The sequence below is a fragment of the Eublepharis macularius genome, chromosome 10 (assembly GCF_028583425.1).
Source record: "Eublepharis macularius isolate TG4126 chromosome 10, MPM_Emac_v1.0, whole genome shotgun sequence".
Taxonomy (NCBI): domain Eukaryota; kingdom Metazoa; phylum Chordata; class Lepidosauria; order Squamata; family Eublepharidae; genus Eublepharis; species Eublepharis macularius.
The window spans coordinates 13430821-13451836 of NC_072799.1; the positions used below are offsets into that span (position 1 = coordinate 13430821).

Here is a 21016-nt window from a genome sequence, read left to right on the forward strand (position 1 = left end):
TTGTTTAGGAGTGCGCTGTTAATGTCAGCAATGCCGTTTTTACTTTGTAGCCTGCCACAGAGAGTTTCAAACAAACTGTTTCTCTTTGTGATATTTCATGGACTGAATTACAACAGTGGCTGGCCAATTGGCTGCTTTATTCTGGGTCAGACCATTGATCTATCAATGTCCGTATTGTATTCTCTGTTTGGTAGCAGCTCTACAAGGTCTCAAGTCAAGCCCTTCATATCACCTACAGCCTGACCCAGTTTGAAGTGGAGATGCTGGGAATTGAATATACCTTCCCTGCTTTGAGCACCCAAGGCCCCAAATTCAATTCTCCATGTCATGAATGGCTGGAGATAGAGTGTTTTAAAGACCGCTTCAGGCAGTTTGAGAGCAAAATCGCTGCTTCTGGTGTGTTCATGCTTCCCTCTTCCACCTTTGGTAAAATGGGTTTTGTACTATTTAAGGCCCATTTGACCAGAGGCAACTGTGGATACAAAGAAATATATGTCCGCTATGGCATCTGCAGGGGGGTGCTTTTCTATACCAGGGCAGTGTGGGGCGTTTCTTCAGGGGACCTGGCAAGCCACACCTTCTGGTCGTGCTGGCCCTGAGTTTATGCAAATACCTGGTGAATGACCCTTCCTGGTAAGACACATAGTTATGAATCTTAATACACCAAAGGGGCTGGGATTTCCTTCTTCTCCTTGTGCCTTGGTCTGATCTCTCTCCCTTAGCCCATGGGCTCTGCTACGTCCATACACTGGTGTGCCTCCTCCAGTGTGCCCCTCTGCTCTGCTTCCCATGGGTCCTATGTAGGGCTGCCATCCTCCAGATGGGGCCTGGAGATTTCCTGGAATTACAGACTGATCTCCAGACTACAGAGATCAGTTTCCCTGCAGGAAATGGCTGCTTGGGAGGATGGACTCTATGACGCTTGAGGTGTCCAGCTCTGCCGAGGCTCCTCCCCTCCGCAAACCCCGCTCTCCTCGGGCTCCACCCTCAAAGGTTCAGGAATTTCCAGAGGTGGCAACCTTAGTCCCAGCTTTGCAGGCACAGGTAACTGGGCAGTCCTGGCCCTTTCCCTGCTTTTGACAGGCAGGGCAACTTGACTTTCTGGTCACTGCCCTGGCAGCCACAATTGAACTTTCTGGCTGTTTCCCTGGGGTATTGTGACCCCATTCGCTGGCAGGCCAGAGAATCTGACACCCCTCTCAAACTTTTTTCAACTCTCTTATACGCCATTTTCTCTCCCCATCCTATAAAAACCCACGCCACAGTTTCCTGTAATAGCATCTTCTCAAGTCTCGACTTTGCTTTTAACATTGATGTAGCGTTTAAGTGCACAAAATGTAGTCGTTTATTATCACTGGCCCTTCTTCCAATGCTGTCAGAGTAACCTTTTCTCTATCGATACATCTCATCCCATAGCATAAAAGTGCAGGTCCCTTTTTTCATCCCAAGCAGATGAAATGGAGGTGAAGAAGATTAAATTGTCATCTCATTGTATGGAGACAGGTTCTTGAGGGAAGGATGAGAAAACCTTTCATCTGGCTGTCAGCGTGACTCCACTTCTCTCCCCCTTCCTGTGTCCTTTGCAGATATTCTACAGATTTTGCAGCCATCGATCAGCCAGTCACAGACATTTTCCACTTCGCTGTTTTTGATGCTGACAATAACCAACTTGAAAGTCAAATGTTCACCATCACAATCACGGATGCCCAGAGCAAGCCTCCTATCTTCGCTTTTGCCGACCATATCACGGTACATAAATAGCTTGACTAGTTGAAGTAGGGCATATTTGGTGCAGGCTGTTCAGTTTAATTCTCCTCCATTTTAGATTTCAGAGAAGAGCTTTGCACAAAAGGTGGAGAATTGGTAGCTGGGATAGCAAAATAAACTTTTAGTTCTCTTCTTCTTGGGAATTTAATTGATGTCACAGAGCAAACAGGCCCTGACCTGGATAGGCCAGGTGAACCTGATCTTGACAGATCTCAGAAGCTAAGCAGGGTCAGCCTTGGTTAGTAATTGGATGGGAGACCTCCAACAAAGACCATGGTTGCAGAGGCAGGCAATGGCAATCCACCTCTGTTAGTCTCCAGCACCACACATGAATTTATGTAAATTGGAGGCAGGCAGTCTCCAGCACCACACATAGCAAACAGACCATTTCAGATGGGCAGCTATGTCAGTCTGTAGTAGAAGAGCAAGATTTGGATCCAGTAGCACCTTAAAGATCAACTAGATTTCCAGGTTTTGAGCTTCCAAGAGGCTCTGACTTTCTGAGGAAGAGAGCTTTGACTCTCAAAAGTTCATACCTTGGAAATCTGTTTTGTCTTTAAGGTTCTACTGGACCCAAATCTTGCTCACCAAACAGACATCAAAAACAGAATTTGGCACATACTATGAAAACCAAAACACATTAGGATACCTTGGGTTGGATCCAGTGCTTCTGTGAATGGAGTAAGTTCACGGAAGCCATTTTTTCCTTTCCTCCTAACTCCTGTGGTCTGCTGCACCACCTGAAAACCTGCTGCTGTGAACTGTTTTTAAATACTTCCCTTGTGACTCATGACATGGGAAACAGTGGAAAGAACAGCGCAAGAGTCCAGCAGCACCTATAAGACTAACAACATTTGTGGTACGGTATGAGCTTTCGTGAGTCACAGCTTACTTCTTCACATATAGCTAGAATATGAGCTCATCGGTCCTTATATCTTGGACAGATGGACTCACATTCTAGCTGTATCTGAAGAAGTGAGCTGTGACTCGTGAAAGCTCATACCGTACCACAAATTTAGTTGTCCTTATAGGTGCTACTGGACTTTTCCTCTTTTCTGCTGCCACACAGACTAATGTGGCTACCCATCTTGATCTATCTCCCGTGGAAAGAATGGCCCTGAAACTGAACTAGTGCTCTGAGTATATGATTGCTCATATCCTTCCCAAAGCTCTTCAGTCCAATCAGAAGAAGCTGATGGAGAAGAGTGGAGCCCTTCTATTTGTCCCTTTTTTTCTTAATGTTTAAACTGGCATGCAAATAGTGGCTACTGAGGGTGAGGTTACTTTGTCTTGGAATAGAGGCTTTGTCTCAGAAAGAACGAGGTATAACAGATTCCCCCCCCCCCCCGGGCCCTTCTCAGGTGGTCTCAGAGGATTTTTTTTCTTGCTCAAAACTCTGTCCCCTTATTCCGTGGAATAAAAAGCTTTTCCTCTTCAGAGTTCTCCATATTTGGTCTAAAACCATGCCAGGTCTAGACAAACCAAGGCATTTTTTGCGACAGCGTGGTCACTAAATCAAATGCCCCACTCCTCAATATTGTGCTGGTATTTTCAGGTGGATGAAGGAGGGAGGATTCCACTTGGAGCTCACCATACACTCGCTGTTGGTTCTAATCTTGTCCAAGAAGACTTAGTGGTGAAAATCATAGCTTTGCCAAAATATGGATACATTGAAAACACCAAGACAGGTAAGATACAAGCCTTACAGGAGTTCAGTAGGGTGAATAGATTCCATTCATCATCGTCTTCATTGTCTTCAACTGATTTCTGGGCCTGTGAACTCCAATATAACAAAAGAGGGGGGACCTCTGAATAACAGGAAAAAAGAAGGTACAGAGTACGAGGGGTCTAAGAAAGATTATAAATTGTATAAGAAAGAATATTGAAGATGCAGATAATACAAAAATTGTAAAAAGGATTGTAATTAGAAAATTACAAAAAACATAATACTCCAATTGGACATTTGCTGTGAGGAACTGACAAGCTACAAATGGCACCACCACCAACAAAGACAGCATGCCGGCTACATTCCTGTTTTGATGTATGAATCTTCATCAGTCGTGCGGTGTTATACAAATAATTTTAAAGAGACAAATTCAGAAGCTAATTGGTGGTATACAGTACAATGTAACTTCAGTCTTCATTGGTCATAAACGACCTTTTGCTTGGAAATTTGGAAACCAGAGACTCAAAAAACAGTTCATAGTACGTGGTTTCAAGGACAACTAATGTAGCTCATATCCAAAGGGTGACTTGTAAGTATAGTACGCGCGTGATAATGCATTCTATACTTATAAAAGTTGCTCTTTTGCACGTACTATGAATTGTTTTTTGAGTCAGAGATAACATCAAATCTTCAGAGATAAACAGATTTTTAAAAGATGCCAGAAGGCCTGTGTACTGATTTGAAGTGTGTGTGTTTCTTTAAATGCTTGGTGTGTTACAGAAGAAGAATGGAGGGTGAAAGAGGGATGAGTGAAAGAGGTGTTTGGTTGATGACTGATAGTATAGAAAGAGTTAAGAAGTGTGAGTGGAGTGAAATCTGATTGGACAGTAGCAGCGCTCTGGTGGTGGAGTGAACTGCAGTTTTTGTTAGTTACTGAGCAGAGGAAAATATATTCATTCTGGACAAAGCAGGCAACCTGTGTGGAAGCCTGAAAGGATTCTCATTCTAGTTCAGTCAGGCCATCTGTGTGAAGCCTGAACTGTGTATTTCTGAGAGAAAAATATTCATTCTGTCTAAGTCAGACAAACTGTGTGTGCGCCTGAGAGAGAAAGTCTGTGTATATCTGAGAGCCAAACTACAAGTGACGCCTGACACTAGTTGGACACCTGTCAGCTTCCCTCAAGTTTTGATGGGAAATGTAGGCAGCTTGGCGGAATGTTGGACAAGTGACAGTTGAAAAGTCCGTTGGACAGCAGTCGGAGAGCCAAGCTGCAAGACCAGAACACCTGCATTTCCCATCAAAACTTGAGGGAAGCTGACAAGTGTCCAACCTATGTCATTTGTCACTTGTAGTTTGGTTCTGAGTTAGAGATTACTCTTATCTAAATCGGGCAAGCTGTGGGGAAAGGCATGAATGAATCTAACAGCGCAATCCTAAGCAAAGTTACTCCACTCTAAGTTCATTGACTTCAATGGGCTTAGACTGGAGTAACTCTTCTTAGGACTACGGTGTTAGTCTGTGTGGAGTTTATTCTCTTAAAGAAGACCTGTGTGGAAAATTATTTGTGTGACTGAGTCTATGGGGGGAAAAAACTTTAAGAACAGTACTTTGAAACCACCAAGCTTAAGAAATAGTGCGAAACCAATATGCTTCATGCACTAATAAAGGCTTATTTGGGGTTTTTTTGTTCTTCTCACAGTATATGTGATTTCTATATATCCCAGTCTTATCCTCAGGGCCACATACGTAGTCCCATAAAGGAGCCTAACACCTGAGCACATTGTTCAGGGGAAAATTAAATTAACTAGTTTGGAACTGAATTCCTGGTGGCAGTATTACCTACCCAAGAGGGTAAAATAACAAGAGGGTTTAAGGCACCAAATTGAATTACTCAATAGAAAGGGAGTCATGACAGCTTGGAATGGGGGAAGGCTAAATGGTTATTCTGGATTTCTGCGGTTCAGAGCTTTGCCATTTAAAATTCAGACTGAACTGTCTCTCAAAATGAGGGACATACTTTGTTGCCAGGGCAGGCATCAACCATTCTCAGCCCAGCAGAAACGGCTCAAGACATTTTAGTTCAACATGGAACATCCTCCGCACACACTCCCCTGCCTTTCAAAACCTATGGTAGTAAAACTAAAATAGTGAATAAGCTAATTAGCAGTTTACTGCTCTTTAATGATGCTCTACTACATCCTCTTGAGCTAACAATAGAACCTGTCTTGCGGGAAGGTGAATGAATTTATAGCTTGGGAGGAGGGATTTATGCCCGCAGTGGCTCAAAGTCCTTTTTTTTTCTGGCTAGCAGAGAATTGTTGGGACCCATATTTATTTTAAATGAGTTGGTGGAAGGGATCCATCTTTTTAAATGCATGTTTTAGAGTCTTTTTTTCCTGAAAATTGAGAACTGTTTTCTCACCAGCTCCTAATTAGGTTCCAAAGTTAGAGTCTCTCTACACAAGACATGGGGACCTGCTGTTTCAGTGTCAGGTTTTGCAAGGATTCTCTCTTCTTGTAAAACAAAGAGTTGGGAGGGAAGGTCGGAAAAGAAAAGAAGCTTTTGGCCAGCTCCCTTAACTCCTTAGTTGCTGAACCGAACAGTCTCTCCCCTCCGCCCATCAGATTCCACCCCGAGGGTGTGGGGAGGGAGAGACTGTGTAGCTCAGCAACCCCTCTGGGTGGAATTTGCCAGATCTTAAAATAAAGAGGGTGGGGGAGACTGTGTAGTTCAGCAGCTAAGGAGTTAAGGGCACTACCCAAAAATTTCTTTTCTTTTTCACCCCCTCCAACTTGTTTTACAAAAAGAGTGAATTGTTCTCTGTCCAACAGCTCTTTTAAAACTACAGCTCCCAGGTAAAATTGCGAAACCTGACACTTAAACAGCACGTGGCAGGCGTCACGGTGTGGTGAGACCCTCACTTTCTGTGTGGTCTTATATTTAAGTGTACTCTGCCTCCTTAGCAGTGCATGTGTATCCACAATGGGAGAACAAGCATCAGATCTTTCCCTTGAGCGTCCCGTGTAAGATGCGTAGAGACTCCTGGTTGCTACAGGATGCTGTCAAAGGTGCCAGCATTAATATGCGTGCCTAATACTACTACTTATAGTAGTACTATTGTTGCTATTACCACTGCTATTTCTACATGGCCTTCTAAACTAAAACAAAAGAGATTGTATTCCAGTGGCAAAGCATTAATCTTTCACATGAATGATGCTGTATTTGCAGGTAGGCGGCTTGGTCCTCGCGGCACCACAAGCTCAGATGTGACATTCTCCATTCAAGATGTGCTGGAGAATCACATTTATTACTTTCAAAGTGTTCACGAAAATATCGAACCATCCATGGATACCTTTAGCTTTTATGTCAGTGACAGTTTCAGCCAGTCAGAAACTAGCAGCGTCAATATCACTATCAAGGTAAGTGAATTTGCCAATGGCATTTTGCGTACACAACGTCTCTTGCGTCCTCTGTATAAAGCAGGACTGAAGAGTGTGTCCAGAGATATTCACTGCATTATTTACAGGATTCACCCTAGTTTTCAACTTGAGCCAAACCAGATCTGAGTGTTGTGCAATACACTGATTGGTTGGGAAGTTGTGATGTCACATCAGGCGACCTTATATGGAGTCAAATCATTGATCTATCTAAAGTCAGTCTCCCAAAGCTTTGTCCGGCTTTCCAGGGTCTCAAAGTCTTTCACATCATTTACTGCCTGATTCTTTTTCAGTTGGAAATGCCAGGGATTTAGCTAGAAAATGCTGGGGATTGAACTAGATCCAGAGGAGTTAGCCATGTTAGTCTGCAGTAGCAAAATATCAGAGAGTCCAGTAGCACCTTTAAGACTAAGCAACTTTATTGTAGCATAAGCTTTCGAGAGCCACAGCTCTCGAAAGCTTATGCTAAAATAAAGTTGCATAGTCTTAAAGGTGCTACTGGATTGAACTAGGGTTCTTTTGCATGCCAAGTAGATTTTCTAGCACTGCGCCATGGCTCTTCCATATCATGAACCCTGCAACGCCTGGATAAACTTGCCAGTGGTGGCACTCTAGCTGTCAGGCTCTGCCAGTTAGATCCCCAGTTACTTCACTAGTACAGACACTTCAAGAATCCAGTTAAAGTTTCTTTATTAGAGATCCATCAATATCAGTGCACTCAGACAACAGCATTGGCAGAAGTGACGTAAAGGGGAAAAGCAGTGTTAGTTATAAGGCAAGGTTCCCGCCCTGGGATAAGGACTGTTAGAATTTAGGTGCGCAGGGCCTAGAAGGTGGGGGGGGGGTAGGGAAGGGGAAGACAAGAATGAGCTCATTTCATGTCTTGAGAAGATATGGCTCTGACCAGCACTTCAAGGACACTTTCCCATGCCAGTTGAAAAAGTGAAAGCAGCCACCTGCAAGATAAGCGACTCATGGCTACACAGTTAGACAGCTACACAGATAGTTCTTTACACATTCTCAGAGGCCCCAAATACAATACAGGCACACGTGGCAGATAAGCCGGGCACATCTGACACTAGCTCTCCTTCACAACCCATGACCCTTTAAGATTAGACCTCTAACCGTGTCTTGTTCTCATCGAGGTCTCAGTAAGCCTTCTGTTTTTGTGCTGGCCTGAGACATCGGGAATGAGGTAGTTGTCAAGCATCTTGCAGGCCAAAATACAAGGCTGTTGGGCTGCTTTACTCCTTTGAGCTAAGAACTATGCTGGTGGTATTGATGGCTGTGGCAGGAGTGCTGGTACAAGCGCCAGCATTTTCATGACCGCAGCTACCACTAGGCAAATAGCAGCTCCCTGGAGCCATTTCAGGCAAGGAAAACCTTGTGGTGGGAAGCCCACGTCCTCTGCTGCCACATTCCAGATTGGGATGCTGTGAATTTTGCATTAAATGTATCAGTCAGTGAAACTTATCATGTTAAAATGAGATGGTCAAATGTGAGCCAATCACCCAATCTGATCCATTGGCTGCAAACAACTCGAATGCCTGCCGAACAAGTTTGCATTGTTGTTTTTTTCAAAACTGTGCTTGTGCCATCAGTCCAAGCAGATTGGCAGCCATTAACTACATAGTAACAGTTTTCATTAACTGCAGTTTATATTAATTACATGTTTACATAGCTAGTTACCAGGGCTTTTTTTCTGGGAAAAGAGGTGGTGGAACTCAGTGGGTTGCCCTCAGAGAAAATGGTCACATGGTTGGTGGCCCCACCCCCTGATCTCCAGACAGAGGGGAGTTTAGATTGTCATGGCGCGGAGGGCAATCTCAACTCCCCTCTGTCTGGAGATCAGGGGGTGGGGCCATCAGCCATGTGACCATTTTCAAGAGGTTCCGGAACTCCGTTCCACCACGTTCCAGCTGAAAAAAATCCCTGCTATTTACTTAAATGAGCATGGAAAGGTAGGAGTTTTAAAAATCACAATTTTTATTTATGACTAATTTAACTTTCTATGGCTGCATCTATACAGTGAGCCATCATTTCCCCTGCATTTTTGCTTGCCATGTCACGGGGTAGCATTAGAAATGCTTATAAACTCAATAATTGCATCAAGATCTTAACTTGAACAGAAGCAGGACAAAAATTGAATGAATGAATGAATAAAAATATTGCACTGGCAATCTAATCCTCTGATGCATTGCCACAATCACTGAAGTGCCAGGTTTCATTTTTAAAAAATCTCTATCCCCTTTCATTGTGGACATAATGAGAATTGTGCTGCCTGCGCCTTTCTTTTTATAACTCTATAATGGGAGGGACTAGAAACTTCCTTTTTTAAATGGAAGGAGTGCAGCAATCATGGCCATATATCATTAGAATGTTAAATCATAATTGTGATTGCTGATTAATTTTTTTAAACTCCAAAAGCCTGTGGCACGGCTGGGAAAATGGCAGTCGTTGCTGCAGGAAAATCAAGTCGCATTGTACGGAAGGAATGCAGCACAGCAATCTGTGAATAGCCATGATGATCCCATCAAAGTACAGTCAAACCAATCACTGAAAAATCAGCTCCTTGTTTGTGGCCGGAGAACAGGGTGTAAGCTGAGCTGGTGGGTATTTGAGCATCCTCAATCCCTGACTTGAATTGATTACTCCTGCACACATATCCACACACCTGATATTTGAAAGAAAAAGAACCCTGAGATCTTTGTTCACAGAATTCCCAGTGTCTCAACTGGTTTGGCCCACCTGTTATACTTACAGAGCGGCTTTTGAACGTCATGCTTTGTCTTGCATTACCTGTGTTTTTCTTTGTTTCAGCATGTCCATTTCTTCTCATGAGCATCTTTCTTCTCATGACTGTCTTTGTGGTTTTTGTAGCATCGGAATGATGAGCCTCCAGAATTGGAGCTGGAGCCTGTTGAAGTTCAGGACAGCAATAGAGTGGTCATCAGAAATTACTCTTTGAGGATGAAAGACCTGGACACGCCTGACAGCCAGCTGGTCTTTGTCATCACTAAGAAACCCACGCACGGTAGGATACACAGCACAACCCAAGAACATGTTTATGTAGTGCACTGGTGTGATTTTATGGCATTTGCCCTACCAGTAGCTCTTATAATCTGGGAATTCCCCAAAAGATGGCTTAAATTTCCACCTGTTTAACTTGAGCAGCCAAAAGCCAAGAGGTCACACGTTAATTTAAACTCAGACTTTGGTAATGTCTGTGGACAAAGAAGTTCTGTTAACTGTAATGGCTTGGATCCTATGAACAAATTCTGTGCAAACTAGATAGTCTTTGCCATGGAAGGCTTTCCTCTTCCACCAAGACTTCCATTTGCACGATATCAGTGGTTTTCAGTGGCCCCTTGAGCAAATGGAAGTTTCAGTGCTAAAGAATGTGGGCTCTGCAGCAAAGAATATCTAGCTTTCGAGACCAAGATGTGAGTCCAGTAAACACCGAGATTCCCAGGGTATAAGCTTTGGAGTCAAAGCTGTCTTTGTCAGATAGCTTTGACTCTCAGAAGTTTATATCCTTAAAATCTTGTTGGTCTTTAAGGTTCTACTGGACTTGAATCTTTCTCTTCTACTGCAGACCAACACAGCTGCTCACCTGAAACTAGATTGCATGAAACTCATTCATAGGACCCAGGCCTAAATTTCCCTTTTTACAGGTTTTTGGTATTTTGTGCTCAAGTAGTACACTTATAACTAGGGGTGCCATTCCCCAGCCTGGGTTGGGGGATACCCTGCTCCCACACTCCCCCCCCCCTGTGCCCAATTACTTGGCCAGTGGGGGTGCTTCCTAGGGCACCCCCCTGGGCAGCGCAGTGCGTTCCTGCACCCACAGCAGCCAGAATCATGCCCCACAGTAGACCTGTTTCGGGCTGAATTGTGCCCTGCAGCGGGCCATTCAGTCCCTTGGTGAGTGTGGGGAGTGCCCTTTGACCTGCGGGGGATGCCTTTTGACCTGCATGATGACATCACTTCCCAGAAGTAACATCGTCGTGCATGCAGGGAGCGTGCGCATGCTGTGCGCGCATGCAAAAACAGAATCCAGGGACATGACAGGGTAAGTGCCAGGCTCCCAATCTCCTGCCAAGGAACTCAAGGGACCTTGCAACCCTATTTATAATGGTAACCTCACATCACAAACACAAGACTTTGACCAGAAAAGACCAACAGCCATTTAATTTGATTTAACCCTTATTGGCCTTCTTCCCCAGTTGTGTTGTATTTGTTATGTTTATATGTTACTGTTGAATTGTTTAAATATTTTTAATGCTGTTTTAATGTTTTAAATGTTTTGACGTGTGCCACCTTAGGGTTCGCTATTTGGGTGGTAAGGTGGCACAGGAACGTTTTAAAGAAATAAAAATAAGTTCACTGCTCTGTCTTTGACAGCAGCTGGGCAGAAGCTCACAAGGAGCATATGGCTGTGAAGACCCACTCCCAGTTGTTAGTTCCAACCCTATGCTGATTAGAGATGCCCTACGCCTAAAGAAAGAGGTTTCATTCGTGGTTATTAGCATTTGAGAGAGAAAAGGGTCTCTGAATAGATCTCTTCTGAAATGTATCTAAACTAGTGGAGTCATAATAAATAAATAATAAATTCCATAAGGGCCTTAGGTGGAAGTCTTTGACGTCACTTGCCACCAGATCTTTACAGCTAGAATCGCTGGGGATTGAACTCGAGACCTCAGATGCTCTACCACTGAGTCACAGTCCCTCCCCAAACAGAAGAAAGGAGATGAGAAGGGGAGATGTAAGGGGGAGATGAGAAGAAAAGGGTCTGAGAAGTCAGTAGGACTGAACCTGTAATATTGTAGCATAAGCTTTCGAGAATCAAGTTCTCTTCTTCAGATGCATGATCCGAACTGGTCAAATACAGAAGAGGAGGGGAGAGAGGCTGCTGAATTGGAATTCATATGCAAATTTGACTCTGTCAAGCTGGGACTGAATAGAGACTATGAATGGTTATCACATTATCACAGGTAACAGATTCCCTTTACAGAGGCGTGGTCTGGGGGAGCCCAGTGACGCCTGGTGTGGGCTTTCGGGGACCACAGTTCTCTTTGTCAGATGCAGCTGGCAGGGAGAGCTGTGGTCATCGAAGGCTTATACTACATAGGAATTGGATACCTTCACTGCTACAAACTAATAGGGCAAACTGACTGCACACCAGAAGGAGATGTTTACATTTCCAAGCAAAGGAATGTTTTGACTGCCTCCACACTAATTGCATTCTGTCTCCTTGTGATATATGTCCCCTTCTTTCTCCCTTCTCTCCCCTCCTCTTCTGTATTTGACCAGTTCAGATCATGCATCTGAAGAAGAGAACTTGATTCTTGAAAGCTTATGCTACAATAAAATTGGTTAGTCTTAAAGGTGCTACTGGACTCTTTTTGATTTTGCTACTACAGACTAACATGGCTAACTCCTCTGGATCTATGAACCTGTAATATGCTTCATATCTTTAGGCGCTCTTCTCAAGAGAGTGTCTCACCTAGATCCTTTGGAGAATGGACAAGCTCTGTCAGAGGGCTCGACCTTCACCTATCGAGATGTCCTGGATGAACTGATCGTTTATGCACTTGAGAATCCCAAAGCACAGTCCGATGAGTTTAAATTCTCACTCACTGATGGACTCTACACACAGACCGGGAAGGTGGAGTTCACCATGGAGCAGCCGAGCACAGATCCACCCAGGCTGGCTGTGAACAGGGGCCTGCAACTTCCTGCTGGTACATGATAGAGAGGGCAACATGACGCACCTTTTCTGTGGAGATAGTAACATTTTCTGCACTTCGTTCCCGGGCTCTGTCAAGCTAACTACAACGTGTATTGTAGCTGGCTTCCTGACACTGATTTACAGTACCCTTGCCTCCCTTTGCCTGGATTAGGAGGACTTCTTCCATTTTTCCACTCCTTCTATCTGACGAAGGGAGCTTTGGGAGGAGTGGAGAAGTGGTTTAGTGACCTCACCAGTTCCCATTTCAAAAAGGAAGGATGGGTTTCAGTCGGATGGGGGAAATGGTGTGGACTCGTTACTAAAATGATATTCCTTTAGACATCCCTTGGCTCTCCGATTCAGTAACAGTCCCTGACTTTTTCTCAACAGACAATTTCCCTTGAACTTAGATCTTAAGCAATCCAGGTAGAAACAACACCAGTTCTTTGTTCCATCCAGAACCTATTATCATTAGTCAGCAGCCCATCACAAAAAATGATGTTAAGTGGGCTACCCCAAGCAGCTTGCATTCTCCATTTCGGGGTATAAATAAATTAATATTTCAACAGAGAGAGAAAAGGGAAGGGAAAAGCTGGGATAACAGGATAAGTGGGAGCATATATAGTTGTCTTGAGAACTCTATAGACTCTTAAATGCTTAGAAGTCCTGGTGCTAATGTTCGCTCCCCACTGTGGCTTTTGATCCATTAGAAATATCTGAGTATTTTGGGGGGTAAATGGGATTGTCTCTGCAAATGGTGCCCATTATTTCTGTAATGACTCAACGAGGAGGAATCACGGGTCTCTTGAGTGTTCTCTTTTACCACCCAGGCTCTGTGGCAGTCATTACGGATCAGCAGTTAAAAGCCACGGATGCCGACTCTGATGACCTGTCTATCAGATACATCCTGAACAAGGACCCCAGCCTCGGAGTTCTGCGCTTGAACCAGAGGGCTTCCCTGGTCCAGATCTCGGTCAATGGTCCAATCAAAAGTTTCACGCAGGCTGATATAAACAGAGGTGAGTGCTTCTGGATGCAATGCGTCAAGCGTCCCAGTGATACAGCAGGTATATCCAGATGTTGCTGGTGCTCTTGATGCTTCAGAACAAAGCCGAGGCTGTAGATTGCAAAACTGAAAAGGAATGTGGTACTTGATAATCCCTGGAGGGGAGGCAGGAAGTGGAAAATGAGGCTCATACCAAGGGTGAGATAAGGAATTATTTATAGGTGGGAGGTGGAGGGGTCGGAAGAGCTGGAAGATGCTCATATTTATAGGTTGCCAGAGTCAGCCAGAGCCAAAGAGTAAGAAGAGATGTGTGTATGTTGCATGCACACAGAGTTCAATAAAGTTGCTAAAGAAGCAGGGGCATTAAGGAGGTTCAGGGATTCCAAGCCATGAAGGGCAGTGACAGTCACGTTCACCAAGGTTGGCTAGTTCAAGACTGGTGTATCGTAACACTGCCCAATTGAATGGAGTGCTCTTCCCCTTAATGGGTGATGTCACACTCCTGATTTGTACACTACTGGCAGTTCAGCACAAACTTGCACACAGATGACTTGTAGGAACGGGATTTTCTGAGTCAGTACAGAAGAGCCCTTGGCGACTAACCAGCCTTGCAGACACCTGCCTTCCCAGTGATCATGCCATACCAAGGGAACAGCTACTATAGCTACTAAGCATTACGCCTCTTCTTTCCCTCCTGCCTCATTTCTACAGGGCAGGTGGAGTACAGCCACGGGAAAGGGGAGCGCGGAGGGGCGTCGGCTTTCCTTTTTGACGTCGTGGACGGAGAGGGGAACAAAATGGCAGATCAGTCATTTGCTATTAATGTCATAGGTAAGGCCAGAGGTCCCACCCCAGTGTTGTTTCCTTTTGTCAAGGAAGACGTGAGTTAACTGGAGACCAGAAAAACGTGGTGAAGCTTTGGACCAAGGAACATGATTTGCGGAAATAGCATGGTCACCAGTAGGTAATCATCCAGGCAGGGGCTGTAGCGGAGTGAAAATCTGTATTTTACTGTCCTAAATTCAGGAGGACCCAGAGCAACATATCCTCGTTATCCTGATTAATAGCCCTTAATTTTCTTATTTTCTGTCAATTTACATGGAGCTGTGTGAAATGAATGATGACAACTGGTTCCCAGGGCCAGTTCCAGATTTTGGGGGGCAGTGGGCAGAGAATGATCCTGCCCCCCCCCATGCCCATGCCCATTTCTAGACTCCTCTTTTTGCCCTCCCACCCTCATGCCTGCCCCTGCCTGTGTTTCCTTCCATTGCCCATTTGCAAGCTGTCCACCATCTGCAGTGACAGCTGCCCACACTTTTCCCTGCACAGCCTTTCCGCAGCGGTGGTGGGTGCAGCTAGGAGTGCCACTGCTATGGCCACCAGGAATGCTGATGCTTTGTGCACCGCCCACGTGCCCTTCTCTGACAATGCTAGGTAGACTATGCAGCTGGGGGCAGAGGTGACAAAGCACTCAGAGTGGAAGGGTGTGAGTGCAGACGTCAGAGGAGATGCATGTGAGTCAGCAGCAGTGGGCCCTACCAGAAGCCCCAAGCTGTGGCAGCTGCCCCACCTTGCCATGTGCTGACTCTGGCTCTGTCTGTCCCTGAGGGTCGTGGAGCAGAGTGGATTTGGCATGGAGTGGCACCGCAGCAAGCAGGGAGAATGAGCAGAAATCCTTCACACATACTTTTGAAGAAGAGGATGGGGATGGTTTCCCTTTGAGCTGCAGCCCTACCCTGTGGTTTTCCCCGTCTTTTTTGGAGGTGGGTGGGCTGCAAAAAGAAAGGAAAGCTTAAGGGTGATCTTGGGCCAGTCACACCTTCTCAGCTTAGCCTACCTTACAGGCAGGGCTTTTTTTCTGCGGGATCTCCCCGGATCTGAGATCTGGCACCTCTGAAAAAAGATCACATGACTGGTGCCCCCCCCCCCGGTGCCCAAAGACCCGTGGGCTGTCTCCCTGGGTGGAGCTTCTCCTGAACCACCAGCTTCCCCGGTCTCTTCCTTGGCCTTTCCCTCCCTCCCTTTCTCTTCCTCCCTCCCTCCCTCCCTCCCTCCCTTTCTCTTCCTTCCTTCCTTCCTTCCTTTCTCCCTCCCTCCATTCCTTCCCTTTCTCTTTCCATGTCTTTTCTTCTTCCCTTTCTTTACCTTCCTTCCTGAGGCACCATCACCTCCTGGCTGGCTGAGAGGCAGGCTCAGAGAGAGAAGAAAGGAAGAGAAAGCCACCCTCATCGTGGCTTTGCGTGCACACGTGTGATAATAGAGAGATCCACCACCTCTTTTCCCAGAAAAAAAGCCCTGCTTACAGGGTTGTTGTGAGGATAAAATGGAGGAGAGGAGAATGACGTGAGCCATTTTGAGTGCCCATTGGGGAGAAAGACAGGGTATAAATCAAGTCAATAAATAAAATAAAAACTCATTTGTTTCACATTTCATTGGTTACAACCAATAAACCTATTTTGAATCTATCAACAATTCTATTCATTGCATCACATCTGTTTCATCCTAGAGTTCATAGAATTGTGCAGTCTTAAGGGAAAGACAGATGAGTCTTCTCTGATGCATTATTCAAGAATAGCCAGCCTCCTACAGTATGTGGCAATATGTTAAAAAAAAAAAGCAGAAAATTGATAGGTTTTTAAAAATAAGCTGCTTTAGAATGTCTGTGTATCTATTTGAGACAAAGGGGAAAACTGTGATGGCTAGAAAGAGAGAGCGAGAGCACGCAAAGAAAGCCGCCTGTCTTTCCCTGCAAATTCTTTTTTCTCCGTAATTCTCAGAGGACCAGTTGCCCCCATCCGTCATTGTCAACACCGGACTCTCCCTGGACGAAAACTCAGTAAAGAAGATCACCACCCTTGAGCTGTCTGCCACAGATCAGGACAGTGAGCCAACCGATCTCCTGTACCGGATCATCAAGCAGCCCCAGCTGGGACACCTGGAGCATTCCGCATCGCCAGGTTTGCACACTTTCTTGAACACGGTCAAAAATCAAGACAAGGCTCCCAGGCCATTGAAACCCAAGGGACCTAACGGTTTTAACTGTGCGCTGTGAAGATCTTATTGCTCTTCCTGGGAATCAACTGTGTGATCTGGTGGGTGTAGGATTGAGCTTGTACCTGGGATCCCTGAATAGGAATTGTTGCTGATGCATGTATCCAGCCATGCAGTTCCTCCAACAGGATGACTTTTCCTTGAGGAAGGGGGGGGGATATGCTGATCTCTCCCTTCCACTTCAGACCTTTCCTTTGCTCCCTGCGCTGTTCCTGAGCGTCTGCTGATCCCCCCCCCCCGAACAAAATTTTAAGGTGGCTCAGTGGGCTGCAGCAGATGGCAGAAATGGGAAGGTCCCTTCCTGTGAAGTCTGCCGGTAGTGGGATACACCTCCCTGTTTCTAAGCTTCAGCTTCTTCTGTGTCAACTGGGTATATCTGTAAGACAGGCGTGAAGTAATGCACTGTTACTGCGAAGATGAATAACAAGAATAGAAGGATTGCCTTGGCTGGCAATCCACAGAAACTTTGGGGTGGGAGTAGAGACTCATTTTTTCCATTTCGAAACAGGAAGTGACATCATGACACTAGGAATTTCAAAATTTCTATGCTAAAACCATGCTTTGTGACATCACTTCCTGTTTCAAAACGGGAAGTGATGCCATGACACTTTAGTATGTTCAAAAATCTCTTAAGTATCAACCCTACAAAAAGATTCCTCGTCGCATTGCACATGGGCTACATTTCTGCTTACAGGATTTTATAATCCCATTGAATTCACTGGGACATTACTTCTGAATAAGTCTAGGGTCATAATTATGGATAAGAATTCATAGATTAGATTTCACAGTCCGTCAGAGGAAGGGGATGATGCCGGTAGATCCTTCCCTTGGATGTCTCTTCCAACTCCAGAGAAGTTGATTCTTGGAGTCACAAGACCCACATTGACTAACAGCCACATGGCTTGGGAGGCGGCATTGAGAAAAGGAAAGGGGCTGAAATCACCTGCCTGCCTCTTGCATCGGTGGAGCTGGCATTTGCAGAAGAGGGAGAAGGGGGCCGGTTTTGCCCCTTCCCCCTCCTTAGTGCATCCCTCTGACCCACTGGACAGTTAGACCATGTAGGGCCTAAAACCCCAGGAATCAATTTTGGAATTGTGGTGGGATAGCAAAGATTCCTAAATCCTTGTGTGAGGAGATCCCGGGATCCAACCCAATATTTTCAAATATTTGCTGTTTGATAAATGTTATTACATGCTACCAGGGTTTTTTTTCTGGGAAAAGAGATGGTGGAACTCAGTGGGTTGCCCTCGGAGAAAATGGTCACATGGCTGGTGGCCCCGCCCCCTGATCTCCAGACAGAGGGGAGGGCAATCTCAACTCCCCTCTGTCTGGAGATCAGGGGGCGGGGCCACCAGCCATGTGACCATTTTCAAGAGGTTCCGGAACTCTGTTCCCCCGCATTCCCCCTGGAAAAAAGCCCTGCGTGCTCCCTGCTTCACTGAACAGTGAAAGCTCTGGGGCAGTTCAGCTGGGCTTGGTTTTGGATAATATGAAAGTGCAGTTGACTTGTAGTAATCTTGTAATATTTGTGTTGCTTACCAACGTACGAGCAAAGCATACCAATGTATTCCTGCAAGCATTGCTTGAAGCAGACTGAGAGAGGGCAACTGGGGTGGTCAGCTCCAAAGCAGTAGTCCGGTTTAGCAAAACTCCAGCTAAGCTCACCATACTCTGGCTTTTCCTTTCTGCCAAGTCCAGCTGTGAACAGATGTTTCTTATTTACTCGTCCACCAGGTGTTCATCTCAGCTTCAATCTTGCAAGTGAGTTGCCTGTTCAGGAAATAGCCGTGGGCATAAAGAAACATTCCTGTTCTTTTGCCGGAGGTCCTGGCCGCTTATTTACAGTGATCAGTCCAGCTGACTCACAATCACAGCTGCTCACCTTGACATGTCATTGAACCTGTAGGCTAAAGATGGGTCTCTGTGCATATTCTGCCTCAAACTGGGGATGCAATGTTTTGCTCCGATTAAAGCTAGAACTGTATCAACTTGATAAAGCCCCAATGGTAGATTGCCAGGGAACCCTAAAAGAAGAGTGGGGCATGAATCTACTAAATAAATTATAGTTACAAAAGTAGCCCTACCGGGTGGCATGAAAATCTAGCTAAATAGCAGATTTAGGATGGTAGGGTGAGAGATGGGCAAAGAGGGCAAAATCCACCTGGAGTTTCTATTGGTTAAGCATTGTTGAAATAAATGGGAGCTTTTGCACAGCTGTGCAAAGGAAGGTTGCTCAGAGTAACCGTCTGGTAGGTGGTTCCCATGGGGTAAACTGTGGTAGCATGGTGAGTAGAGGAGGCTGTTTTGAGTTTTCTGCCTCAGGCACCAAAACTTGCACTCAAATTATGCAAGTATAAGTAGATCTTCATGTGTTTTTTTTTAAAATTACCACAAGACTATTAGCCTACAACAGGGACTTTCCAGAGATAATTTTTGTGCTGCTTATGTCCTCCGGAAAGATTCGGCTTTCTTTTTAGAAAGAGAGTTTCTAGTCCACATGATTATGAAAGCTGCTTTTCTTTTGCTTGCTATTATTTTGGCTTGTCCCCCCACTCTAGGCAGAAGGATTAGCTCCTTCAGACAGGCGGACCTCATTTCCCGCAGTGTACAGTACATCCATACCAGCGAGGCTGAGAAACATTCAGACTCCCTTACTTTCTCAGTTTCTGATGGCACGCATGAGGTGAGTGAGTTTTCTTTCTTAGATGGAGATTTTCTGTAGAAAAGCTTCATCAGCTGGGATATCTACCCCCCCTGTTTTATTTTTTCCCCCTGATAGGTGGTCCAGAACTTTGACATCAGCATTAATCCCGTAGACGATTCTTTACCCATAGTGCAGAGCCCCGGAATGAGGGTCCAGGAAGGAGTCAGGAAAACCGTAACAGAATTCGAGCTTAAAGCCACAGACGCCGACACGGAGGTAAGGAAGGAAGGTCCCTTCTGTAGGCCACCACCTTTTATTATATTCCGTTAAATATTTTATCATGATTTTCAGGGCTTTTACAAAAAATAACAGATTATTAAAACAATAAAAATCATAATGAATTATAGAAAAGTTAATGAGGAAAAGCCAGATAAAAACCACAGCGGTCAAATCCATTTAAAAGTGCAACAGACAGGCAGTGTGGTGTAGTGGGCAGAGTGATGGACTAGGATCTCGGTGACCAAGGTTCATTTCCCCACTCTGCCATGGAAGCTCTCTGGGTGACCTTGGGCGAGTGAAGCACTCAGCCTAACCTACCTCACAGGGTTGTTGTGAGAAAAAAATGAAGAACAGAACCATGGAAGCTACTTTGGATCCCCATTGGGGAGAAAAGTGGAATATAAATGAAGTTTTAAAAAAACAGGGAGGGTGTAAGAATACAGTTTGACTATATAAGGTTGAATCCAAATATTTTCTACCAGCGGAAATTACTACTGCTCGTAGAGTGGAACTTTCTCACCTCTTTTCTTCTATTGTAGCTCAAGGACCTTTCCAAAATGCTGTTTCTGGAGGATCTTTGGGAACTGTGCAAATGGCAAAGTGGGGAGAGGGCTGTCATGGGAGTGTGAAGTTGGCAAAAATATTTCCCCTTCTGGGGGAAAACCATGTTTGGATTCACAGTCCTGGATAGGTCAGACCAAAATTCCATCTAGTCCAGTATTATTTCCCCAAAGGTCTGGGAACTTACAAGCAAGTCCTGTTGTATGTCCATAGAACTCTTGTTGTATGTCACTGAAATCTGGTATTCAGATATAACGGCTGTCTATATAGCTAATAGCTATGGATAAACCTAGCTTCCTTGGATTTATTGAACCTAAAGTCATCTAAGTTAGCATGGCCATTGCCACATCTTGAAGTGATAAATTCTGTAAGTCAGTTATATATTGTGTGAAGAGAATACTGGTGATCATGGAAGAATTTATTCATAGGGTCAATGATTTGCTTGCAGAAAGTAAAGTGAGAATCAACTGAAAATTTTAAAGTGGCGTTCGGGAATTCTGAGTGTTTGGGGTGTTGACCTGGGAAGGACTTTCAAGACTTTTGACGAGGGCTGCAGCCCTTTGTCCATCCTACTGTAGCTTTCTCACACATTCCTTTTTGGTGCACAGGCCAAATCCATCACATTCACAATTGTACAACCCCCACGCCATGGCTTGATTGAACGTACCGTCGATGGGCACCATTATCGCCAGACCCACGCTTTCACAATGGAGGACGTCTACCAGAACCGGATCAGTTACAGTCATGATGGCAGCAACTCACTGAATGACCGCTTCACCTTCACTGCATCTGATGGCACCAATCCCTTTTTTGTTGTGGAGGAAGATGGGAAAGAGGTGGGTGGTGATAAAAATAAAGTGACGGTTTTACAT

General features: G+C 45.0%; 1 protein-coding gene across 1 annotated transcript in view; it reads left to right on the forward strand.

The window, feature by feature from the left end:
• Positions 1-21016, forward strand: part of FRAS1 (Fraser extracellular matrix complex subunit 1) — a 217964-nt gene that overhangs the window by 150236 nt on the left and 46712 nt on the right. The window contains exons 34-42 of the mRNA XM_054990228.1: positions 1587-1749; positions 3323-3455; positions 6664-6854; positions 9753-9906; positions 12353-12616; positions 16387-16566; positions 19219-19343; positions 19440-19580; positions 20753-20980. Coding sequence (XP_054846203.1) covers positions 1587-1749; positions 3323-3455; positions 6664-6854; positions 9753-9906; positions 12353-12616; positions 16387-16566; positions 19219-19343; positions 19440-19580; positions 20753-20980 — 1579 coding nt within the window. The remainder of the gene's footprint in view (positions 1-1586; positions 1750-3322; positions 3456-6663; positions 6855-9752; positions 9907-12352; positions 12617-16386; positions 16567-19218; positions 19344-19439; positions 19581-20752; positions 20981-21016) is intronic.